Consider the following 23408-nt stretch of genomic DNA (forward strand, 5'->3'; position numbering starts at 1 on the left):
AGTTTTCGAAACTATAGTCTTATAGTTGCTCTCAGTGCGCATCGAATATAGGACACCCTGTACAAGTAACAGGTTTAAGATATGAGAAGGGCGAGAAGACGATCATAACGAAAGACATGATGCAGGATACTTCACTAAGAATTGGCAACCATCATATTAGTATTAATACAATCTGAAAAAGTAGCATACTACAAATACTGACCGGAAACCATCCTTGAGAATGAACTCTTTAAAATGTACTAGCTTCGTACTGTTTTCACTGATAGAATAGAATATATTATTGGTTGATTAACATTAGAATTATCGGATTAGCAATCCCAAATAGCAACAGGTATCAAAAAGAGCTGAAGTCAAAACAAAACAACTGAAAAAAAACAGCAAAAACGAGTAGTGCTGGCAGAAATTCATTCAAAGAATGAAATACATGATTCTTTAGAAAATTTATTGAAGAAGATCTAAATTTTCTTGGATTTTGAATGTGCCGTCAGATGATTATACACCCTCCATCCCAAAGTGCTAAAACGTCTTTGTATTTAGGACGAAAAATAAATTATAGTGTAATTTCGAACGAGATTGGTTGAAGTTCAGGGTTCGCGTCATATATCTTGATTCTTTTTATCATCATATAATCATATCTTCATTGTTTATTGAACTTTAGCGAGGTGTTTTCAGTCAATTTTGAAGGTGCGCCGTCCCCAGAGTGTGGCGGTGTTTCATATATAATCTCCAAACCAGAGCATAGTGACTCAGCCGTAGATCGGTTGCCATTTCACTCATTCTGGTGATGCGCTCCGAAGCGAAGTCATTTCATACTCCCCTGCCAATACAGACGACGCTGCGAGGGTGGAAGCAGGAGGCATAGCGTGTCATTAACGCTATAACATTTGGTGCAGATGTGTTGAGCTTTCGAAGATCACATATAGGGAATACCAGGAATGGGGGACAAGTTCAAAAGCTTACATTTTATTTTCTTAGGAGTAAATTACTATGAAAAGTGATATATTTAGAGGTCATAATATTGAGCTATTTCAAATGAGAAAATCTGGTTGTTAGCCAAACATAATGGTAGTATCAGTTGGTGACAACCAATGATCACCTTGAATTGTACCTTAGTAGTTAACAACTTATCATGAAAGATTTTATTTCGATAGCATTTATATTCGAAAACTTCATATTAACTTTTAGCACATATGTAGGTGAAATGAAATCAAGTGGAAGAGGAAATCACAGTCAAGTAAATTATAGCATATGATCACGTGTCATCATCAAATTACTCAATCTCTGTAATAAAAAACGACGAACTTGCTTGTTTACCTGATGAAAAACCTAAATCATCTAAGGTATAATTAATATATTTGTTCCTCTTGATTATTAACAGTATAAATACAACGACAAGGTATGTCGAAACACCGTTTTCCTCAAGATCACGCAACTATTTCTTTGATTGAACCTTTTATTACGCACAGCATTTGTACCGAAAAATAATTATCTGAAATATTCACACGTATTTTAAACAGTCAAGGTTCCGGAGATTGTGCTTAAATATTCTGGTGTCTCCATATTTCCAGCAATTTGTTTATATTTTTTCGATATCAACATTTTGCACAGTCCTCTGTCAACCGATAAACCTCACATTATTGGTAATCATTTAGAGAATAACGACAGTGGTGAATTTATGAGTGATTTCTGTTTCGTATAATCAATTTTTGTTTGCAAGAGGTGAGAATTACATTGTTTTATTTACCACATAACAAACTGAAGGATAGAAGATAGCAATTTTCTGAGAAAACACTGCAAATATTTCATAATTATTTATTTATCTAGCTATCCTATAGGATATCTCAAAACGCATATAGAAAATTGATGCTTCATGCTGCGAGTTTTGAACTTGGGGTTATCTCTTCGATGTACAATAAAAATTTTTGATTGATGGAAATTAGTTTGATATAAAACTAATGATAAACTGCAATTCTGATCACTCAGTTCAAAATGTAATCATGAAGAAGCCACAGCGTGGCGAAACACTTGTTGTTTCCTATATTGAAAATTGTGGAAATTTAGTTGATCATTACTTTTTTGCTGACTAGAATTTTCAAAAATTCGTAACTCTGACACTATCAGGGTTATTGAATTGCGGTAAGCAATATTCTATACAGTATCATAGCGAACTTATACGTTTTGAATAAAATAATTGCAAAACGTATAGTTTTTGAGTAACTAATCTTTGAATTTGATTATTTGATCAATCAATGCGGTATAATAACAAATTTTTGTATCTAATGGGATGAAAATAGAAACGGTGGTTTCCCAGAAATACTCCGAAAGGATTTCACACATTATTTGAATGAGATTTCAGAGGAATTATTGGAAATCCCATAACCAAGTCTCATAATAAATTCAGCGCAGTTTTCAGTTTTTGATTCCGAAAAAAATTAGCAAAACTTCCGAAACCATTAGTCTTATGAGTACCTCAGAACGAGTCATTATCAACGATTTTGTTATCATACATTAAACTTATATTATGACAAATTTGAATGCAGAATTATTCGCTTTTTAAATTGCATGGATTACATTGATGTGATGCAGTAATCGATTTCATGTCATTAACCCATTTTTTATGAAAATTCTGTGAAGATCCTATTTCTCCATGTGATAATTAGATGCTACACATTCTAATATGAATTGCAGATGAGGGGTACTATTTTTTCTCTTCTCAAACATTCGGAGTTTTCAATATTGAAAGTGATTGATTCTTCTGATTCTGATGAGGAATCAGGAAATTAAAACCATATAATGATTAAAGAAATATTATTCAAACGGAAATACTTACTCGAACTAGTTTTGAATGAATGTATTTATTTACAATATGAGCTATTTTCTGAGATGAAATGAATAATAATGATTAATTATGTTCAGAGCTGTCAAAGACACCTAATTTTGAAAAGCATCTTGTTACAAAAAAAATTAATTTCTGAGAAAGGATCCGAAATTATTTTGCTTTTATACTTTTAAAGAAAGGTATCTAAAAACACATCTCAAGTTACTCTTCTGCTCATTAAGTTAAATTTACAGTTTTTTCTAAAATTAAGTGAGACTTTGCTAATACATTAGGTTTGTGAGGAATCTAATTTTCGAAGAGGCCCCTCAGGGAGATAAAACACTAACAAAAACAATTCATATCGAAATAACTTTCGAATTAATTTTCTGTAGTTCTTTGTTAATTTTCGTTCTCCAATACTTTTCGGATTCAAGAACTTCATTAAGTTACATAATGCATTTTTTTTAATAGTAGGGTAAATGTAGGTAATGGGGATCACTTAAGCGAAAATGAAAATAAAATCAAATATATGAATCAACTATTTATTGCTCTGTTCTTATTATAAACTTTACTTACTATACTATCAACTGAGATCAACTTTAATCACTTTGGCTTATTAGTTTTGGTACAATATAAAATTTAAAAAAATATCAGTTTGATCACAATTGTCAACACCGGTTGGCAATGGTGATCAGCATGTGGACAATGGTGATCAACACATATCACACACATAATTGTACGCAGAGTCCCATCCAGTACAATCGGCATGAGCCCAGTGCCCACAAGAAGTGCATCGGTACCATGTTTCATTGTTTCGTCCAAATTCACCACATACAAGACACAAGTTGCTTGCATCTTCTGTATCATCGTTTTCGTCATCCTGGCATAACTCATCCGTATTCACGTCTGACATCGAAGTATCATTGGAGTCCTGCAGTATTTTCTTCTTTACCTTCTCACGACGGATCTCCTGTGGCTTGCTTTTCTTCCCTATTCCTTTTCCTTTTCCTTGAGTTTTCAAAGCTTTGGCCTTCTTTTTATTTTCTTTTTCAACTAGGGCGTCTTTGATAGGTGTAGATGTTAAAATCGTTGCGTGCTGTTTTTGTCTTCCTTGTCTTTTCTTGGCAACTGTTACTTTCTTAGGCATTTGAATGAAATTTTGAACACTTGTCAGATCCTTAGATGTTGATGGTATATCAAATTGAGACAACCGTGTAGTCACTCGTTCAGATGTAGTGGGACAATATGTGGATGTACTTGGAATAGGACTATTTTGTTCTAGCTCGATAGTAGCTGTTATGGATGATACGGAGGCAACAGCACCAACAGAAGGCGATCCTAAAATAGAGTCAGCAAGATCTTGAACAACGATTGGCTCTGACTGTAGGACTTCAGCTGCTATAAAGTCTTCATCTGAAAAAACATTGGAATTTATCGGAAATATGCCCGTTGCTTTGAATCCTGCTTCGGCCTTACTCATGGAGGCAACATTAGAGAACGCTTTTTTGACCAACGAAGCAACATCATAGGGTGTTATTCTTTGTAAAAGTTGGCTCTTCATGAATAAATCGCATTCTCTTCTATATGCAGCTTTGAATGGACCAAAAAAGGACACATCTAATGGCTGCATGCGATGAGAGGTATGGGGTGGAAGAGATAGCATATGGACATAGTTTTCCTTACAATACTCAAAGATGGCCAGTGAACTGTGGCTAGCATGATTGTCCAGTATTAATAGTATCGGCTCTTCTGCAGAAGGTTTGGCGTACTGGGTAAAATGTTTGAGCCATTGAAGGAAAAGTTCTTCATTTATCCATCCATTGTCCGAACATTTGTATATTGCTCCTGTTGGTCCATCCTTTTCAAGAGTCGGGGTCATCCTCTTTCGGGGAAAAATGAACATCGGCGGGACATATCCACCTCCAGCACTCATAGCGCAGAGCATAGTGATATTCTTACCCCTCTCCCAACTTGTTATGGACCCTACTCTCTTTTGTCCCGTTGCAGTTAATACTCTTTCAGGCTCTTGGACGGTAGAGATGCCGGTTTCATCACAATTGTAAATATTTTTAGCCAAAAATTTGTACTTCTCCATTAGTTCCTCTAGCAGATTGTAGAATCGTCCAACTTCAGTCTTGTTAAAGGCTGTAACTCTATTGATGCTAGTAGCTTCGGGCTTCCTTACAGAAATATTATTTCTGGCAATGAATCCCTCAAACCAAACTCGACCAGCCAATCTTGTACTCTTATTAAAATCGTGTTTCAGATTTAGGGCTTCAGCGTATTCAAACGCTGCTCTTTTTATTTGATTTGGGGTGCAGCCGTAGAATATGTTGGCCATATTCTTGATTATGTCCACGAATTCTTTCTCCATTTCAGGAGTGAAGACAGTTTGACGGCCGAGACGAGGTGCCTTATCAAATTTTTTTTTGTACCTCTTGTAAAGACTGGCAAATGGAATATTCATGGTCTTCGCGGCATTTCTTATAGAATAATTTTGTTCGACGATGAGCTTTATAGCCCTTTGCAGGTCCTCCATAGTCCAGTTAGCTTTATTAGTCGTTCTAGGACGTACTTTCGGCATCTAAAAACAAAAAATCATACTGTTTTACCGAGATTAAGTAGTGTGGGCAATGGGGATCACTATGTAGGTAATTGGGATCACCCGATTCCGATTACCTACATAGGCAAAAAGCGGGGGAAAGAACCCTGGCAAATATAATATAGGTTATAACAACAATATAGCTGTTGAATTGGACACTAAAATGCTACGACTGTTACACTTTGCATGTACAGAAATAAATATTTATTATTTTGTGACTTACCTTCGGATTTATCAACTCGAAAAATTAGATGAAAATAACACGAAACCTTCTCACACCCGTCTCACTCCTACGCATCGCTCGAACTGAGTGAATTACCGGCTGCGAACAGGAATGGCGTATAGCTATCGTTTAGTTATGTTGGCATCGGTGGTTCGCGCTCGATTTTTGTTATTTTGGGGTGATTACCATTGCCTACTGATTCCCATTGCCTACATTTACCCTACCTAGAATAGCTAATAATATCTGTCGAAGAAATAAAAAAACTAAGATGTATTAATTGAAATATTTTGAAGTGATTAAATATTATACCTATTTCAATCATAGTTTCCTTTGAATCAGAGGGAATAGAATTCTTTGAAGTCTGGAATTACTCTACACATCCGTTGAGCAATATCAAGAGATTTTGAATAAATAATAAAAACAATAATAGAGGAAGTTTATTAAATTTTATTTAAAAAATTCAAGAGCATGCTTCATCAGGAGTTTTAGAACATTTGTTCATTCATGCTCCTAGAGCCACAGAACTCAACTATTCCATTTTTTTTTTAAATAATTCATATGACTGAAATATGATAATTATTATTACTATTGTTATATTGATGTGAGATTCAAGGTGATTATAAATTACAGGAAATAATAAACACAGAGAAGAAGAGAAATCTTACCTTTTATAGAGTTAGCTTATTGCTTGAGCATTACCTAATAATAATATTTACGTCACGTCACACAGGGTGTTTAGCTTTTCCTGGACGGGTTTCAACTTTGTGTTTTCAATAGGTGTAACTTTTTTCTCGATTTCTACATGAAAAAAAAATACCTAATACTAACCCTGACTTTGAAGGTATTGATGCTTTTTGATATTGGTTACTCGAAATATTTGATCATACCAAGTTTTAGTTAGTTCTATTGTAGTTTACTCCTATTCAGATATTATACATGATTATCTCTCTGCAATGATATATCTGGATGAAAATTATTCGAACAGGTTCAGCGGAGTCAAAGTGATGCTGGCAGATTCAACAAATTTTAGCAGAAATTGAAACAGATTCTATACCAGAACACGCCATTGAAGATTCCGCTCAGAACACTAGACTTCTGTCGATTTCTCCTTAACTGCGTCATTGAAAATTCTGAGTATTCAAAACGCAAAATCCACCAAAGTCAGAAAAACTGAGACAGAGGCGTTTCTTTTTCATTGAGAGAATGGGCGACATTCCTAATTGCATTGTTGGGCAATTCTCAAGCCCTTTAGGTCTCCAGACTTAATCCCATGTGAACTCTACATTTGGGGTCACATGAAAAATTTAATTTACAATATTCAAGAAAGATGAAGAATTGAAGTACTTCATAGGTTACGTGCCTGTATTAAATATATCCTAGCAATTTCAACAGGTCTTTTGAATTTTGTATTTTTTGAATTTATTTTTGAGATGAATATTAAAATAAATTTTCTCTTTTTATTTAATTTTTTGTTCGATTCCCTGGAAGAATTGATACTTTTTAAGAAAGATGATGAGAAATCAAATGAATGTTGGTACGTTATTTCTACGCCAAGTTCACTGTATTTATTTCGAGTAATAAACACCCGAGTCGAAGAAATTTTCAAAATAAAGAAAATTGAGTTCACTCAATACCTTTTATTTTTGAGATTTTATGGGTTTTAGGCGGCCATTATGTTTTTTAAAGTGAACCTACATTTTTCAGCTTCACACAAAGCATGATTGAATTTCCACAGTATAAAATAGTTTCAACATAATTAATTCTTATCCGAAACATTTTTTAGTATGACACCTTCATAGGATCACGTTGAATTTCCAAACAACCTGTATACTGTAGAAAGAGTCCTGTTTAAAAGTTTGAGGAACAATATGAATTCATATTTTGAAATATAATACAGAGTGTTCCTAAATTGGAGGTTAAAATGAAAATGACAGATTCCTCAGATCATTTTCAGAAAAAAGCCACCAAATGCTTTGTTTTAGAGGTTCAGGGTGTTAAGTTAAGATATTTTTTTCCATTTTTTTCTTATAGCACCTTACGCTCAATTGGGCACAGATATTTCAATTTTAGAGTTTTCATCATATGATATGCTAATTTTGAATGCAAATCTACAGGGTGATATAATTTCTGGAATAGTACTTACTTTTTTCCTCCAGAACTTTTGTGTTAGATCACTGGTAGTTTAGTAAAATGTCGGAAGAAATTTTGGTCCAGTACTACACTTTTTGGTTTCTTGTAGTTTTGTCGTATCTGCTACCGACTTCGATAAAAGAATTTCAAACAATTCTCTAGTAATCGTCAGGAAAATCCAAATTATTATAAAGTTCCAGTTAGTAAGCTCTGATGAATAAATTAATTATATGATTTTGTGCTTATTTTCCCAATTTGTTGCGAAGATTAATAAATATTCTATAAACTGATATGATCATCACAAAAAAGTAGGACTAGAAACACACCCTATATATCGACAACATAGTATTTTCTGGTCCATGTTTATAGAACTTCTATTTCGTAAAATTATCCAAGGAATTTCTGATTTTCCAAATTAGAAACATCCTGTAACCAACCTGTTATTTATACCTGGTCGTGTAATCATGGAAACAATCATTACAGTGTGCCGAACCTAATTATTTGAGGCCATTACTGGCCCAAAATTCGAAAAATACAGACATCCTACTGAAAAATATACCATCATATTGGTAAACAAGCGCTCATAATGTACGAAAAACATACCTAGTTTAGATCTTTGTGTGTTTTTTCTCAAATACATAATACACATTTGCTAAAAATGAATTGACTAAGCGCTTATATTTCAGGTATGAAAAAATAAAAACCATGCTTTCCTTATTAACACTGGGTTTCCTGATCTTGACGTGCTTATACCTTATCAATAAATGGTTGAGAGGAAAATTTTCATTTTGGAGCGAAAGGGGCGTAATAACACCACCAGTAAACCTAGGTTGGGGCAACTATCAAGAGGTCATACTCCAGAAGAAAAGCTTCAGTCAAGCCTTGCATGAATTCTACAAGTTATTCAAAGCCAAGGGGGTCCTTCATGGAGGACTTTACTCCTTTACATCTCCTATTTATATGCCAGTGGACATAAATATCGTCAAAAACATAATGCAGAACGACTTCGATCATTTTGTAGATAGAGGTTTCTACGTCAATCAAGAAGACGATCCTCTTAGTGCCAATCTTTTCACTCTAGAGGAAAACAAGTGGAGATATTTGAGATCCAAATTGACACCTGCTTTCAGTTCTGCAAAGTTGAAGATGATGTACGAAACCTTGCTGAAGTGTACCAAAGATCTGGAAGATGCGCTTGAAGAATATGATGGAAAATACCTGGATGTGAAAGAATTTATTGCAAGATTTACCATTAATGTTATCGGAAGCTGCGCTTTTGGCATTGAATGTAACTGTTTGAAGGAACCCAACAACGAATTCAGATTGAATGGTGAGTTATAATGAAAATAATTTGATATACACGGTGTTACTTATTCTATTTGAATTCTGATAGGTTTCTAAGAGGATAAATTCATCTGGGATATCTTAATCTCAAGTGATTTTCAAAAAATTTAGCAGTAGAATTTCATTCATTTTCAGATATTTTGTGGGATGTCAATGTCAATGTCCTGAATTGAATTGACATATTTATTTTATGTATGTATTTCTTATCGAAATGGATATATCTCTATGCCTGAAATTACAGAATAGTCCAACTCGATCGTTCACGGTGAAAACTCTACTACCTACTCGTAGCATCTACAGTTGGTCTTTTCAAGAGGAAACAGTCGAGATGACAAAATTAATTTATTTCGAAAAAATACTCGGACACGTTGTTTTTTGATTCGAGGGGAACAACAAATTCACAACTATATCGCTTCAACCCTCAGTGTTAGAACACCAAACCCCAAATTTTGAACAGTAAAGATGGGGTTAGTGATACGTCATTTGAAAGGTCTTTATTTTCTTTGTTCAGCATATTAAGTTTTATTTCATTCAATCTATTTGTCTTCGAGTAAATAAAATTCAAATTTTGTACAGTACTCTGCGTTATGCATGCTATGTGAATTAATCAAATTTTCACAAATTTTTCTGTGGTTTTGAAAATAATAGTTAACCGTCATACATTATAGAAAAAAAATCAACAATTAATGTGGAAATGCTTCATTTAATTCATTTGAATGAATAACAGATTCAATTGTTTATTCATCATGCTTGACGGGAAAACCAGAGTTGTTCAAAGACAAATATGAATATTTCAGGAACCAATGGATGGAATGAAAAAAAATTTGATATGGTGAACTCAGGATAGAAGGACCTTTGAAAAGAGGTATCACTTACCACATCCTCCCTATTCAAAATTTAGGGGTTGTAGTTCTAACATTAAGGGCTGAAACGATATGGATGTATATTTGATATGAAATGTTGTATCCCCTTCGAATCGAAAATCTACTTGTCCGAACATTTTTTCGAAATGAGTTCATTTCGCCTGTGATCTCCTATGTTTTGTTTTCAAGAGCTCACCCTGTATAGTACATAATATTATATACTACACATATAAATCAAAATATTTTGGAGGAAATTGTTCAGAATCTCTCAACAGATGTGTGTCTTACACATATTTGTGGAAAGGTGTAGTAATAACTTCGAAGAATTTAACAGTATATACATCATTTTCTGATCCACCCTATATATTTTATGCACCTAACTGCCGAGTGATCTTTCACCATGATCAAAAAAGTTATTTTTAGCATCCTATGTATTTTAAACGGTTGAATTAAGATCGGTGATGTATAGTGAAGACATATGACATTTGATTAGCATCAAGAGTGCTACAATATATATATAAAATATTCGAGCAAATTCACCGAAAGCCAATTTCTTGTTCAAAAGCGAAACATGGATCGTAATATCATATTGTTCTAAGAAAGAAATTTCACTATCAAAATATTTTATTTTCCAAAAAAACAACAAAATTAGTATATGATTTGAAAAAGTTTTTTTATTTGTTATGCTACTTCTCAAAACCAAAATATAAATTGCAATTCTCAAAATTTCCGCTGAAGCAATTGTAAAGAGATACAAACGATAAATAATCTTGTTATTCATCAATTCGTTCATTCTGCAGGCGCCAAAGTGCTTAACTTAAGCGATTTTTGAAAATACAGATGCAAAAATCTGTATAAAAAAAAGGATTGAAAATGTAATTTTTACCTTGAACATACAACCAAAAACGTCATTAGCACCTTGTCGCAAGATATTTTTTTGACCTGTTCTCGAGGCAACACTTTTTTTTGCATACTTCGAGATTTTAACCAGTTTCTCATCTTTAATTTAATTTTTCTACATTCATGCAAAAAGAAAAACTTTATTGAACTATATTTAGTGGAAATAGAAGTTCTTTTTTGCACTAGTGCAATAAAGATTTTATTGCACTCATTTGTCATTCTACTTCAACGTGCTGTCACCAATTGTTCATTCACTTTCAACATTGAGGGTAAAAATAAAGTTTGAGTTAAATTGTTCGTAACGTATTAGTTCCTGTTTCAATGCAAATCGATATTAATAATGAAGTATTCAAGTTGCGCTTTTCATTTTCCTACACCTAGTGCCTCACCTCAATAAATCATTTTTTGCTTTTTGCATGAACGTAGAAAAAATGTTGTATGCAACTCGTGCAAAAATTGTTTATTGCACTCGGCGTGTTGTCCAACTCGGCCTAACGGCCTCGTCGAGTGCAATAAACATTCACTTTTTGCACTTCTTGCATAAATAACTATCAATTAATTAATTCAAATTCACTACATAACATATTCTAGAACCATTCCTTGAAGTGACCAGCTTTTATTTTGCAGGATCTACATTTTTTAACAGGACCTTCTTCGAGAATGTGAAACTTTATTTCAGCGATGTGTTTCCTGGAATTATGAAAAAATTACACGTACGCGTCTGTAGACCCAGTACTATCAAATTCTTCGAGCGTTTAACTCGAGAAACCATAGAATACAGGGAGGAGAACAATATTATTCGGAAAGACTTCATGCATCTACTAATACAGCTGAAGAATAGCGGCAAACTAATAGAGAGCGAAGAAGTTGGAAATATTGGAAAGTCTGAGAATGGCGAGACGATTTCTTTCGCTGATCTCGTTGGTCAAGCATACGTTTTTTTCCTGGCTGGTTATGAAACTCCTTCAAATACTATAAGCTTCACCCTCTACTTCTTATCGGTGTTCAAGGAGGTACAGGAGAAATGTCGGAAAGAAATTAAGACTGTACTAGACAAATATGGAGGAAAATTAACGTATCAAGCTGTTATAGAGTTGCATTATTTGGAAAGCGTTATTAATGGTGAGTATTTAATTAAACTCTTTGTAAATCTTTTACCTAGATTTATAATTTCTGAAAGGATTTAACTCCTATTACATATTTTCCATATTCCAAATTCACAGAAAGAGGGAATTCTCGATTTAGATTTTAGAGTTTGATCACATTCGATCTGAATTGTTGAATATTCAGGGTGTTCCAATGAACACCCTGATATTTCTCATATTATGATAAATAGAGGAGAAAATACAAAAAGAAAAAGAAGAAGTACAATTTCAAGTGTGTAATATCATACGATATTAGTTATCTATCTGGTTAATGTATCAACAAAACTGCCATCAACATAACCATTGTCAAACAGAAGACTTCCACGTTATTACGTAGGCATCAAAATCGAAAGTAACCCAAGGAGACTGCATGTCATCGAGGGAGAGTAGCGATAAAACGGTTTCACCTTTGTTAGGGATCATCAGTACCGCATAACTCATAATTATTTATTATAAATAGAGGAATTTACATGAATATTTTTAATAATGTTCGTTGGAAGGAGATATGAGGGGGCACTACAACCCCAAGAATTTCAATATGAAACAGGGGTCGAATGAAGCCTCATGTTGAAGGGCTTCAAATTTCTTTTGTAGAAATGGACTAGTTGTTATTTTTATAGCAAAAATTTTTTTGCCAAAAAAACAATTCTGTTTCCTATACGTATTGTATTTAGTGTACCGGGTTTTTCACCATAATTTGACCCCCCCTTCAACTTTGTTACTGAAAGAGGTACAAAAAAATGTTTTCTACAAAAGTTTCACGAAATCGACTAGTGTTTTTTAAAATGATTTCAAAAGATGAAATATATACACAGTGGGCAACATATTGATTGCAACTTAATTTTTTCAAATGGAACACCCTGTATATTTTTCTATATTTGACTAGCTTTTTTTCCCCTGATTTCGAATATATAACATATGTTTGGCCTTTCTCTCTTATTCTGAGTACCACAAAGTTTCAAATTTCAACAACCACCTGGCAAGCTAAGTAATCAGTTTTCAAGTGGAAGGCTGTGGTAATTCAAAATTCCCTTTTTTGAGTTATTTCGTTGTCAACGATATGACATACGTTTGTCATTGAATGAAGATATTCATCGAATATGCACTACACAGAAGCGGCAAAATTTGAAATATTTTCCCTTTATGTGAAGAACAATAAAAATAAGAATGCTACAATGAGAGAAAATATGGAGTTGCATCCAAATCATCGAATTCCAATTTATAGTGAAAAACGTAAATATAACAAGATAACTCAAAAAAGGACATTTTGAGTTATCGCACCCTACCACATGGAAACTGATTACTGAGCTAGGTGGTTCTTAAAATTTGAAACTCTGTGGTACTCAGAATAAGAGAGATAGACCAAACATATGTTATATATTCGAAATCAGGGGAAAAAGAGCTAGTCAAATATAGAAAAATAAACAAGGTGTTCCATTTGAAAAGATCAAGTTGCAATCAATATGCTACCCACTCTATATATATTTCGTTTTGTGAAATCATTTTAAAAAACACTAGTCGATTTCGTGAAACTTTTGTAGAAAACATATTTTTGTACCTCTTTCAGTAACAAAGTTGAAGAGGGGGTCAAATTATGGTGAAAAACCCGGTACCTACGTAAGGAATCATTTATTATAATTAAATGTTCAAATTGAGCGCGTTTCGTTTCCATACAATAGTGGAATAATGCAAACACGATTAGAACATTCCACGAATATTTGTTGATAAAGAGGAGGATTTCCAATGTATCCCTTGAAATCCGAATCTCAGATGTTTCACAAATGTGGTTAATACCTTAATTCTTTCAGAGTGTACGTCACATGTTCGCATTGCGTCAGTATTATTGTATGGAAGTGATTATTCCCCTCGTCCTAATTTAATTTCCACTGATCACAAACGCGCAAATTTGAATTACAAAAAATGGTTTCTAGATGAAAAAACTGCTGACTGGTGCTGTCAGTCAGCAGTTTTTTCGTGTTTACCCGCGGCACAACTTGACAGCCAAAACAATACCTTCGATTAATGCCTACATAATTATTAGGTATGTATACAGGGTGTTTCAAGTTCGACGGCCTATTAGACGTTTCTGGAGAACGAGGCCGATTTGAAATCTGAAAATTCGGAATATAACATTGTTCATGATGCTCTATTCAGCTGAAATATTTTCGAAGTTCAGGCACTTCCGGTTATGCAAGAATTAAAAAAAATTCTTTCAAAAAAAGTTTCTTTTTTCATTTTATGTCTCAGATATTATCAAGATTCCCATTTTCAATTACTCTATTCTGAAATTATTGCGTTAGTTCTCATAGTTTTCAAAATATTAAGGAAAAACCGAAAAAAAGAGAGAATTTCCATAGTCACTATTACGTGAATTATTTTTACTGTGAATATCCTGTAAGTATACTCAATTCACTTTCTTAAACAAGAATGATGTAGGAATATCGTGCATATCTCGAACTTGAGAAATATCATCACAGGGTGTTTCAAACATTGTGCCAAAAATTGTGAACAAAATTTGATCATAACTTTCGATTTTCAAATTAGAACCCTATTTTTTCGAGATTTCTTTAGATTCTTCGGTGAAAAATAAGGGTAGTGTCCAAACATGATTATGCTCTCAAATTCAATAATTCAAGAGTTATTAGAGATTTTATGAATTTGTAGGGTCAATTTCATTCGATCTGTTTCCAGACAGACTAGCAATAATACTCTATGACCATAGAAATTTAAATATCTAATTACTTTACATGTGACAGGTGTTTTCATCATCAAAGCTACACTTATTTGATTTCACGAATTGAATTTAAGATATTCAAATAACAAAATTCTGGATATACTTTTTTCTAACTATGTGGCAAATCAGTTCATTCCGGCAGATGACAATTTCAGCAATATGCCATACCTTCGGTATAAACGCAATAGTTCACGAGTCTTTGGAATTCTTATAAAAAAAATGGTGGCGGCGAAAAATAAGATTTTTTTTTTATATTTTTGCAGAAGAAGTTTTTTCGAAAAAACCTTTTTCATTTTCGATTTTGCAAAGAATGTTATTTCAGTCAGTTCAACGTATAAAAAGAGGGGGGTTACTTGAACAAACCCTTTACCTAAAATGAATACTTTAAGAGTTATTGAGTTTAAATGACGAAAAACCGCAATTTTAACTGTGTGGAGTAGTCTGTGACTTCCGGAAAACACAGAATGAAACTGAAACTTGATATATCGATTACTATAAATTTGACATTTACTTCCATCTCTGTATCTACGCCACTGGATAATTTTGGCAGGATACACCTACCTAATTCGGAACATTACATTAACTGGAATACAATAACTGAATATTAAAACAATGAATGTTATAAACTAAAATTATAAACACAAATCTGATTTTTTTCAAACTTTAACACCCTGTATCTCGAACTGAAGCTTGTTAGGATATATTTTTTTTTATATACACTCTTTTTCATGAAAAAAGTTGTTCTATCTGAAGCCAAAATTATTGAACTCAAATCTAAACCAACCTGTACACTCATAATATTTTATATTATGTACTTTTTCAGAAAGTATGAGATATTATCCACCGGTACACGTGCTGAATAGGGTATGCACGAAAGACTACCAAGTGCCAGGTTCTGATTTGTTGCTAAGAAAAGGACAGAAAGTATTGATTCCGGTACTGGGAATTCAAAGAGACGAAGAATATTATCCAGATCCTGATACCTTCAACCCAGAGAGATTTTCTGATGAGAATTCAACAGGAAGAAACCCTGCTACTTTTTTGCCATTTGGTATAGGCCCAAGAAATTGCATAGGTAAATAATATTCTGGTTTGTGAATTTCAAGTAGGAAAAATCCTAAAAAATTTTTTCAATTCACGTAATTCAAACCCTTTAAGGTATTATTGCTCAGTATTGTTGCAACGAGCAACTTTTTTTAGAATTAGTTAAAATGTAGAAACCTGAGGTAGACACAACTTAACGACCAATTTTTTCATTTTTAATTGCTGGCATTTAGGTTTATCATTATTCAATTCGAAAATAATTTCCAATAAATGAAGACCGAATCAATCAAATATTTGATAATTCCTATCATTTTATGAACTTAGAGGTTACTTCTCTGCTAACTTTCTATCAGGTTACCGATATAGTTCAAAATGGCAAAACAAGAAAAAAATATTATGAATCAGCATTCGATAAGCTATAATAAAATATTCAGCAAAATAATTATTATTGACCTCAATGACTTACAACTCTGCATCAATATTTGTACAGCGTAATTCTGAAAATCCATCATCTATCTAAATATATCTAGAATCAACAAATGCTCGAAAAAACCCGATTTGAATATTAACTACAACTTTTGTAGTCTTTTTGTCGCATATTTTGACTCCATTAATGCCATTGTGGTTAAAATGACGTGTGTGAAATGGAAGAAATTGAACAATACTAATAACAATACAATACAATAATAATAACAAATACATCATTAGGTATCAATTTAAAAATTTCAATCAATTCATCACACAATTCAAAACGAAGAATTCGACCTCAGGATGTTTTTGTACCTGGTTTGTTTTGTCCCTTTTGAATCTGTGACCTTTAGATATTATATTGATTTGCTAATATCTAATCTATGTTGGATATGGATATTCAATCTTTACTGTATTACGAAATCATCACAAGAACCATTGAAAATTTGAGAAAAACAAATAGGTATTGGGAAGAAATAGGTAATAAGTGCTGAAAATTTCCGTGAATACACATTCGATCGGTTTGAAATTCTGCATGTAAAGAGTGTTTTTTTTTAGAGCTATAGAACTTCAAATTGCAATAAAACAACGATGGATTATTCGATTGACATGAATTTTATATATCCACAAGATAATCTTGTGGCATTACATTTTAAATATTATTTCTGGCATATGACCGCCATGGCTGGCTCATATGTAGTCCAATCTGGACGTCCAATTTTCGATTACTTTTTCCAACATTTGTGGTCGTATATCGGCAATAACACGGCGTCATCCAAATGGTCAAGGGTTTGTGGCTTATCCGCATAGACCAATGACTTTACATAGCCCCACAGAAAGTAGTCTAGCGGTGTTAAATCACAAGATCTTGGAGGCCAATTCACAGGTCCCAAACGTGAAATTAGGCGGTCACCAAACGTGTCTTTCAATAAATCGATTGTGGCACGAGCTGTGTGACATGTTGCGCTGTCTTGTTGGAACCATAGCTCCTGGACATCATGGTTGTTCAATTCAGGAATGAAAAAGTTAGTAATCATGGCTCTATACCGATCACCATTGACTGTAACGTTGTGGCCATCATCGTTTTTGAAGAAGTACGGACCAATGATTCCACCAGCCCATAAAGCGCACCAAACAGTCAGTTTTTCTGGATGTTAAGGTGTTTCGACATACACTTGAGGATTAGCTTCACTCCGAATGCGGCAGTTTTGTTTGTTGACGTAGCCATTCAACCAGAAGTGTGCTTCATCGCCAAACAAAATAAAATGGACGTAGTGCGCGCTACGTATTCCGCACAGAACCATCATTTTCGAAATGAAATAGCATTATTTGCAAGCGTTGTTCAGGCGTGTGTCTATTCATGATGAATTGCCAAACCAAACTGAGCATGAATCATTTGACAGCTGTTAAATCAGTCGCCATCTTGAACAGTAATGCCAACTTAAAGTTATATACTTCGAAAAAAAACACCCTATATTCATATATGTATAAAATAACCATTTCAAACTTTTTTCGACATTTCATATTCCCGATTTTTTTGTATCCCAACTCGAACAGAAGGAAATTCAAGAAGAATAACGAAAAACAAAAACCTGTTATTCAAGCGAAAAGAGATCAGTCTAAAGTGGAGTTTTACGTGAATACATATACTATAGAATATTAATTCCAAACTGCGAAATTTTCATATCTTCAAAAATAGACCAAAGAAAATTCAACAATTATTCCGGGTGTTGAAAGACAACGTTTCAATATTTTGGAGCTATTTCTAGAACTCAAAATTTATCGAAAGTTCTACATAATTATGGATCCGCAAATGAGCCAATTTGTAGATATGAGCGATTTTCGGTTTTCAAAATATCAACTACTCGTTCTAGTGTATATACAATAAATTACAGAAGATATTAGGTTTTTCTTTTGACTTATAGTGTTTTACCATATAACCATCGCCTATTTCATTGATTAATGCAGAAAGTAGATACATCGCCGCATGAAGAAATTACGTTCTTACTCTTTCGAAAAGACCTGGTTGTGTTCAGATCGTTTGACAGGATAGTTCAATCCGATGTTGCAACTCTTCGATGTTATTCACTGACGTTGTATACACTAAACTCTCAAAAAACCCCAAATACAAAAGTCCAAAGCATTCAAATCGGGAGATCTAGCAGGCCATGGGCTTCCTCATCCTATCCATCTTCTGGGAAATGATTGATCTAAATGTTCCCTAACAGAAAGTGTATAATCTTGCATCAACCAAATATTCATCCACTGACTTGAAGGTACCACGCCTAGAAAATTGGGAAAAGTATTTTAAAGAAAGTTAAGATATACGGCTCCTGTTGAATTCCGTAGTGGAACTACTGGTCCTAACAAACGATTTTCTAAAATACCTAGCCAAATGTTTGATGATAGCTGTGATTTTTTTCAATGAACCGAATGAAAAAAATTTTAATTGAAAGTTCAGTAAGCAAGTTATCTGAAAGATGAAAATAAGTCGAATATTTGGTTGCGCTAGTAGTTAATTCGAAAACCGAAAAAAGGTTTGACTGAAATTGTTAAATCTTCAGTCTTGCCAAACAAATTCATTTTTTTTTTAATAGTGGTGAAACAATATTATCTTTACAACTCATCTCATTCTTATCTGCATAATTCTCTGTCTTTTGACAAAGAAGGTTGCGGAATATGAAGACCAAAGCATGCTTTGTTGCAAAGATAAAAAAAAATATTTTATTATAATCTGTTTTTTTTTCCGAAACGATACATCGTATCCAATCACTCATCATTTGAATTTGTTTTTTTTTCAATTTTTATTTTTATATATTTTCAGGTCTCCGATTTGGAATGGTTCAAGTGAAAACTACAATTGTCAGTATAATTGATAACTATGAAATATCGTTGAACAAAAAGACCAAATATCCCCTAGAATTCGATACAGGACATCCACTAACACTCAGCCCTAAAGGAGGTATTTGGTTGAATTTGAAGAAAATTGAAAAATGAAATATCACTTCATTAGGATGGTTTATGCATAAGGTTGTTTTATCATAATTCTAATTATTGTGTGAAAAGATTATTTATTTAGTTCGAATTGTAGGTATCTCATGAGAATCATATTGTGATCAATTCCTTAGAATTATAAAGAGTAATTCCATGAAATAACGGAAAGATTCAATAGAAGAAACAATTATTTCATGAGACCTTTCAATCTTTGTTTTTATTTTTGAGAATTAATATACAAGATATTTTGAATAAAAACATTGAGATTCCAAAAGTATTAGGTAGATAACGTCAAATAAATGAAAGATCGATTTTACTTTTTAATTTCGATGCGTGTATTTTTCAATCGAGCTGTTTTCACAACGTGAACGAAAGATAATAACATTGGAGATCTTCGTGAAAGTTTTTCAGTGTTCGTTTATTTCTACAAAAAAATGCTTTAAATTGCCTGAGGGCGCTAATAATATCAATATAATTCTTACTCAACTTAGCTAATATTGAAAGGGGCCATTCTTGGACCCATTTTAAAGAAATAACTTCGTATATAAATGATTATTATGAATGTCCTGATTTGGAAGATACCAGGTGATGAAGATTCAAAAATTTTTTTTATAACCGCTTTGCTATAATTGTAGATATCTTTATGGGATTTGCTGCACGTGCTTCAAAATGTATTTTTTGATGTACCTATGAGAAATTATATTGTTTCCTAGTGGTTTCCGTACGGGTTTTGCATTGACTATCCAAAAAAAATGGCTTTCTCATAAATTAAAAATCATTTTTGGAAATGTCATTCATTTCTGAGTCTATATATTTCTATGAGTCGACCGAGACTCATGGTTTTTTGTTTTACTCATAATTTCAAAATTACAGATATGGTGGTGATTAAATAATACATTTAGATGTATCAAAACAACGTCAAATTTCATGCACCAGAACCAAGAAAAAAGAATCGGACTAGCTTCGAATTAGTTTTTGTGCTTAGAATGTTCATAGAATATGGTAATATCAGAATTCCTCATTTAAATAAACTGACCGACATGAACGACATCATAATAGAACACATCTCATGAAAAATTACTGCTGTGTGATATCCAATGCTGCAATAGTCATATAAATGATGAGCGCTCAAAAGCTCCTGACTCCAAGCCGATCATCCTCTCGAATTTTTTAATACTCAGTATTAGTTAGTTGTAATTCAATGCTGATATTTCACCAGAAAATTTTTCTAGGTTGAAAGTATCAGGATCGGTATAATATTCTTCGTCTCTTTGAATTCTCAGTACCGGAATCAATACTTTCTGTCCTTTTCTTAGCAACAAATCAGAACCCAGCACTCTAAGTCTTTTCTGTCTTTTTGAGTAAACAATGGAGGTATAGTGGCGTTGGGCACAGTAATAATAAAGCCTCTACAGAATAATTCAATCGAATATTATTGAAATTTTACGATTGTTATCATAATATAAATGAAGGCCGTTCTATTAACTACTCAAGATATCCTGTATATTCAACTCTCACTGAAGAATAATTCCAATCAATCACAATCAATTGTTATCAAGTTATTTTCAATACGAAATAACAGAAAATTATTATAATTTTTTAATACTTGAAACCAATTCAAGTACGGTCTGCTCGATAAAAAAGAAAGAGTTAGAAGTATTGAATTGAGAAAAATCAATAGAATACTTGTTTGTTTGCAATAAGCCATAGTTAGAAAATAATTAATGGTGCGGTGCGTTCATACAAAATTTCTTTGAGCAATCATGAATAGGTTTTCAATTTTATGTGTACACTTAGCTTCAATCATATTGGTTATATTTTGTTGTCTCGATTGTGTGGAATTTGCAACGTTTATTTAGAGAAACCACCACCAGGTGACTGCTCAGTTCAAAATGAAATTAGCGATATTTCTTCTCACAAAACACAGATTTTTATGGGGTTTTCAACTTCTTTAAAAAATTATCGGCATTGTAGTATTTGATATTTTTAATTTGTGGATAGAAAAAAATTAGTAATTCTTCGTTTTTCGCAAATGAATTGATAATATGCTATTCCTACAAATCACTGATGTCTCTTGAGAATATTCGTTGAAAAATTCCTAGAAAAAGTCATGAAGTACTTCCTTTCGATAAAAGTTGGAATTGTTGTAATATTACTAACTTCTACTGATCATTCAATACTGCACATGATTTTTGTAACTCCTCCACTAGAAAAATATTGACAAATCCCGAGAATGTCACGTTGTGGTGATCCCTCTTGAGCACTTAATTTCAATGCGTCTATCTCATCTGGACGACAAAAGGATAAATCCTTCTTTATTCTTCAAACCTAGGAAAAAATAGAAATTAGTTTTGATTTGTGAATTTATTTGAATATTGGCTACTGTATTATATTTTGTTTATTTACAAATGACGTACAGGCTCATGCCTCTTTGATTTATGCTTATACCCTGTAGCTTACAGAATAAACCATATTCTTAGTATTATCATTATTATTAATTCCGTCCTGACTACTTGAAACTTGATATTCATGAATTTTAGAAAGATTAGATCTCTTGTCCCTAGTTTACTGGCTCATTATTGATGAAAAAAAAAACAAGTACTTTCAGTTGAAACTTCTGCATGGAGTTAATTTCTTGTATTTTTGAATTTGCTACTTTGTAAATGCATTGTATACTGCATTGCGTGAAAGTTTTTTTTTTTTGAGTTCACTGAAAAGGCTGGCGAGTATTGTTTGAATTTTGTTTATAATTCTTTCATTCTGAAATTATGTACCTTGACTGTGGCATGAAATTGCTAATTGCACAAAGTATAGAAAAAAAGATACGAACCTTGTTTAATCAGATCTAAATCTATATAAAATGTAAACCTCTTTTCCTTCTTATCATAGAACCTAGGTACCATTTCTTTCTGAGGGGGAGAGACTTGATTTTAATGAACATATATTGTGTATTCTCGATTCCAGTTGATTCAGTGCGATAGTGTCTGAGTTTTTAAATGTTCTGATGATCCATTGTTGTAAGAACTATATCTTATAGTTTGTTAGGACACTCATTACTCTTTTTGCGATATATCGCAAAGTTCATAGTCTGAAATTATAACTGTAGGTAATAAAAATAATGCTAAATTATTGTGTTCTTATTATAGCCTTCGACTTCTTGCCCATTTAAATCAATTAATGTAGGGACTATTTGTTATGAAAAATAACAAAAATTTAATTATTTTTTTTTTATCATTCAGATTCCTGAATAAAATCATATTATATCATATTCATTATCATCAATACATCTGAAATCTGGATATATCTACTATCTACTAGGTAGGTATATGTCAAAAGAGACGAATGGAGAAATATGACTCATCCCATAGCTATAACCTTCGGATATAGGTACATATGGTGTTGAAAGTTATGATTTTCGTTTGAAATATAATGAAGATTTGAAAATCTGTAGCTGAATTGCCCCTATCCTCTGGGCTTGGAAAATCAGCAAGCAAAGGCTATTCTTTCGAGGTCTTCAGAGAGTAACCAGTAACCACTATGGGCTAGATCTGGAAGATAAGTTGGGTGGTCAAGCAAGGTCTCCGGATTTTACACCTTCAGATATTTCCAACATTTTCAAATTGATAAATGAGACCAAAAGAAAAATTCTGATTGTTAAATGGTATTGAATCCTTGATGACATTGATGGCCACCTAATTTTTAAATTTGTTGAAGTTCAAAAGTGCATCCCAAAAACTTGGTTTTCTGTTTCGTGCTAGGAGCTATTTCCCTTACAGTCAGCTACTTATGATTTATAAGGCACAGATCCGACTAGTCCTGGAGTACTGTTCCCATGTTTGGAGTGCGGCACCTAAGCATATTCTGGCAGTCTTCTGTTAACCCGTCAAGTTCAATCTTCACAACCCTTTATGGTCGCGTTGGAGACTTGCAGAACATCTCTTTTCAAAGACTCGTTCATCCAACGAACAGCAAGGCTCTGGAACACATTGCCTAGGGAGGTGTTCCCCGAGGCATATAACCTTCATAAATTCAAAAAGAACACCAATTCCTACCTTCTTTTCCTTGGTTCTCACGATGTTCTCTGAACATTACAGGATATTTCCTTTCATGGGAACCAGAACAAAAAGAAAAAATAGATAGGCG

At 33.1% G+C, this 23408-nt stretch overlaps 1 protein-coding gene across 2 annotated transcripts; it reads left to right on the forward strand.

Annotated features, from left to right (window-relative positions):
• The first annotated feature begins 1568 nt into the window (after nucleotides 1–1568).
• LOC123688755 (probable cytochrome P450 6d5) lies at nucleotides 1569–21366 on the forward strand. 2 transcript variants are annotated; one of them, XM_045627408.1, is made up of 5 exons: nucleotides 1569–1719; nucleotides 8460–9103; nucleotides 11508–12002; nucleotides 15583–15834; nucleotides 19096–21366. In XM_045627408.1, the coding sequence occupies exons 2-5, from the start codon at nucleotides 8479–8481 to the stop codon at nucleotides 19266–19268; spliced, it is 1545 nt and encodes a 514-aa protein (XP_045483364.1). In that variant the 5' UTR covers nucleotides 1569–1719; nucleotides 8460–8478; the 3' UTR covers nucleotides 19269–21366. The 2 variants fall into 2 exon arrangements, with proteins under 2 accessions (XP_045483364.1, XP_045483365.1); XM_045627409.1 differs by lacking the exon at nucleotides 1569–1719 and adding an exon at nucleotides 1978–2136.
• Nucleotides 21367–23408: the final 2042 nt, after the last annotated feature.

Source organism: Harmonia axyridis, chromosome 1 (assembly GCF_914767665.1).
Source record: "Harmonia axyridis chromosome 1, icHarAxyr1.1, whole genome shotgun sequence".
NCBI classification, from domain to species: Eukaryota; Metazoa; Arthropoda; class Insecta; order Coleoptera; family Coccinellidae; genus Harmonia; species Harmonia axyridis.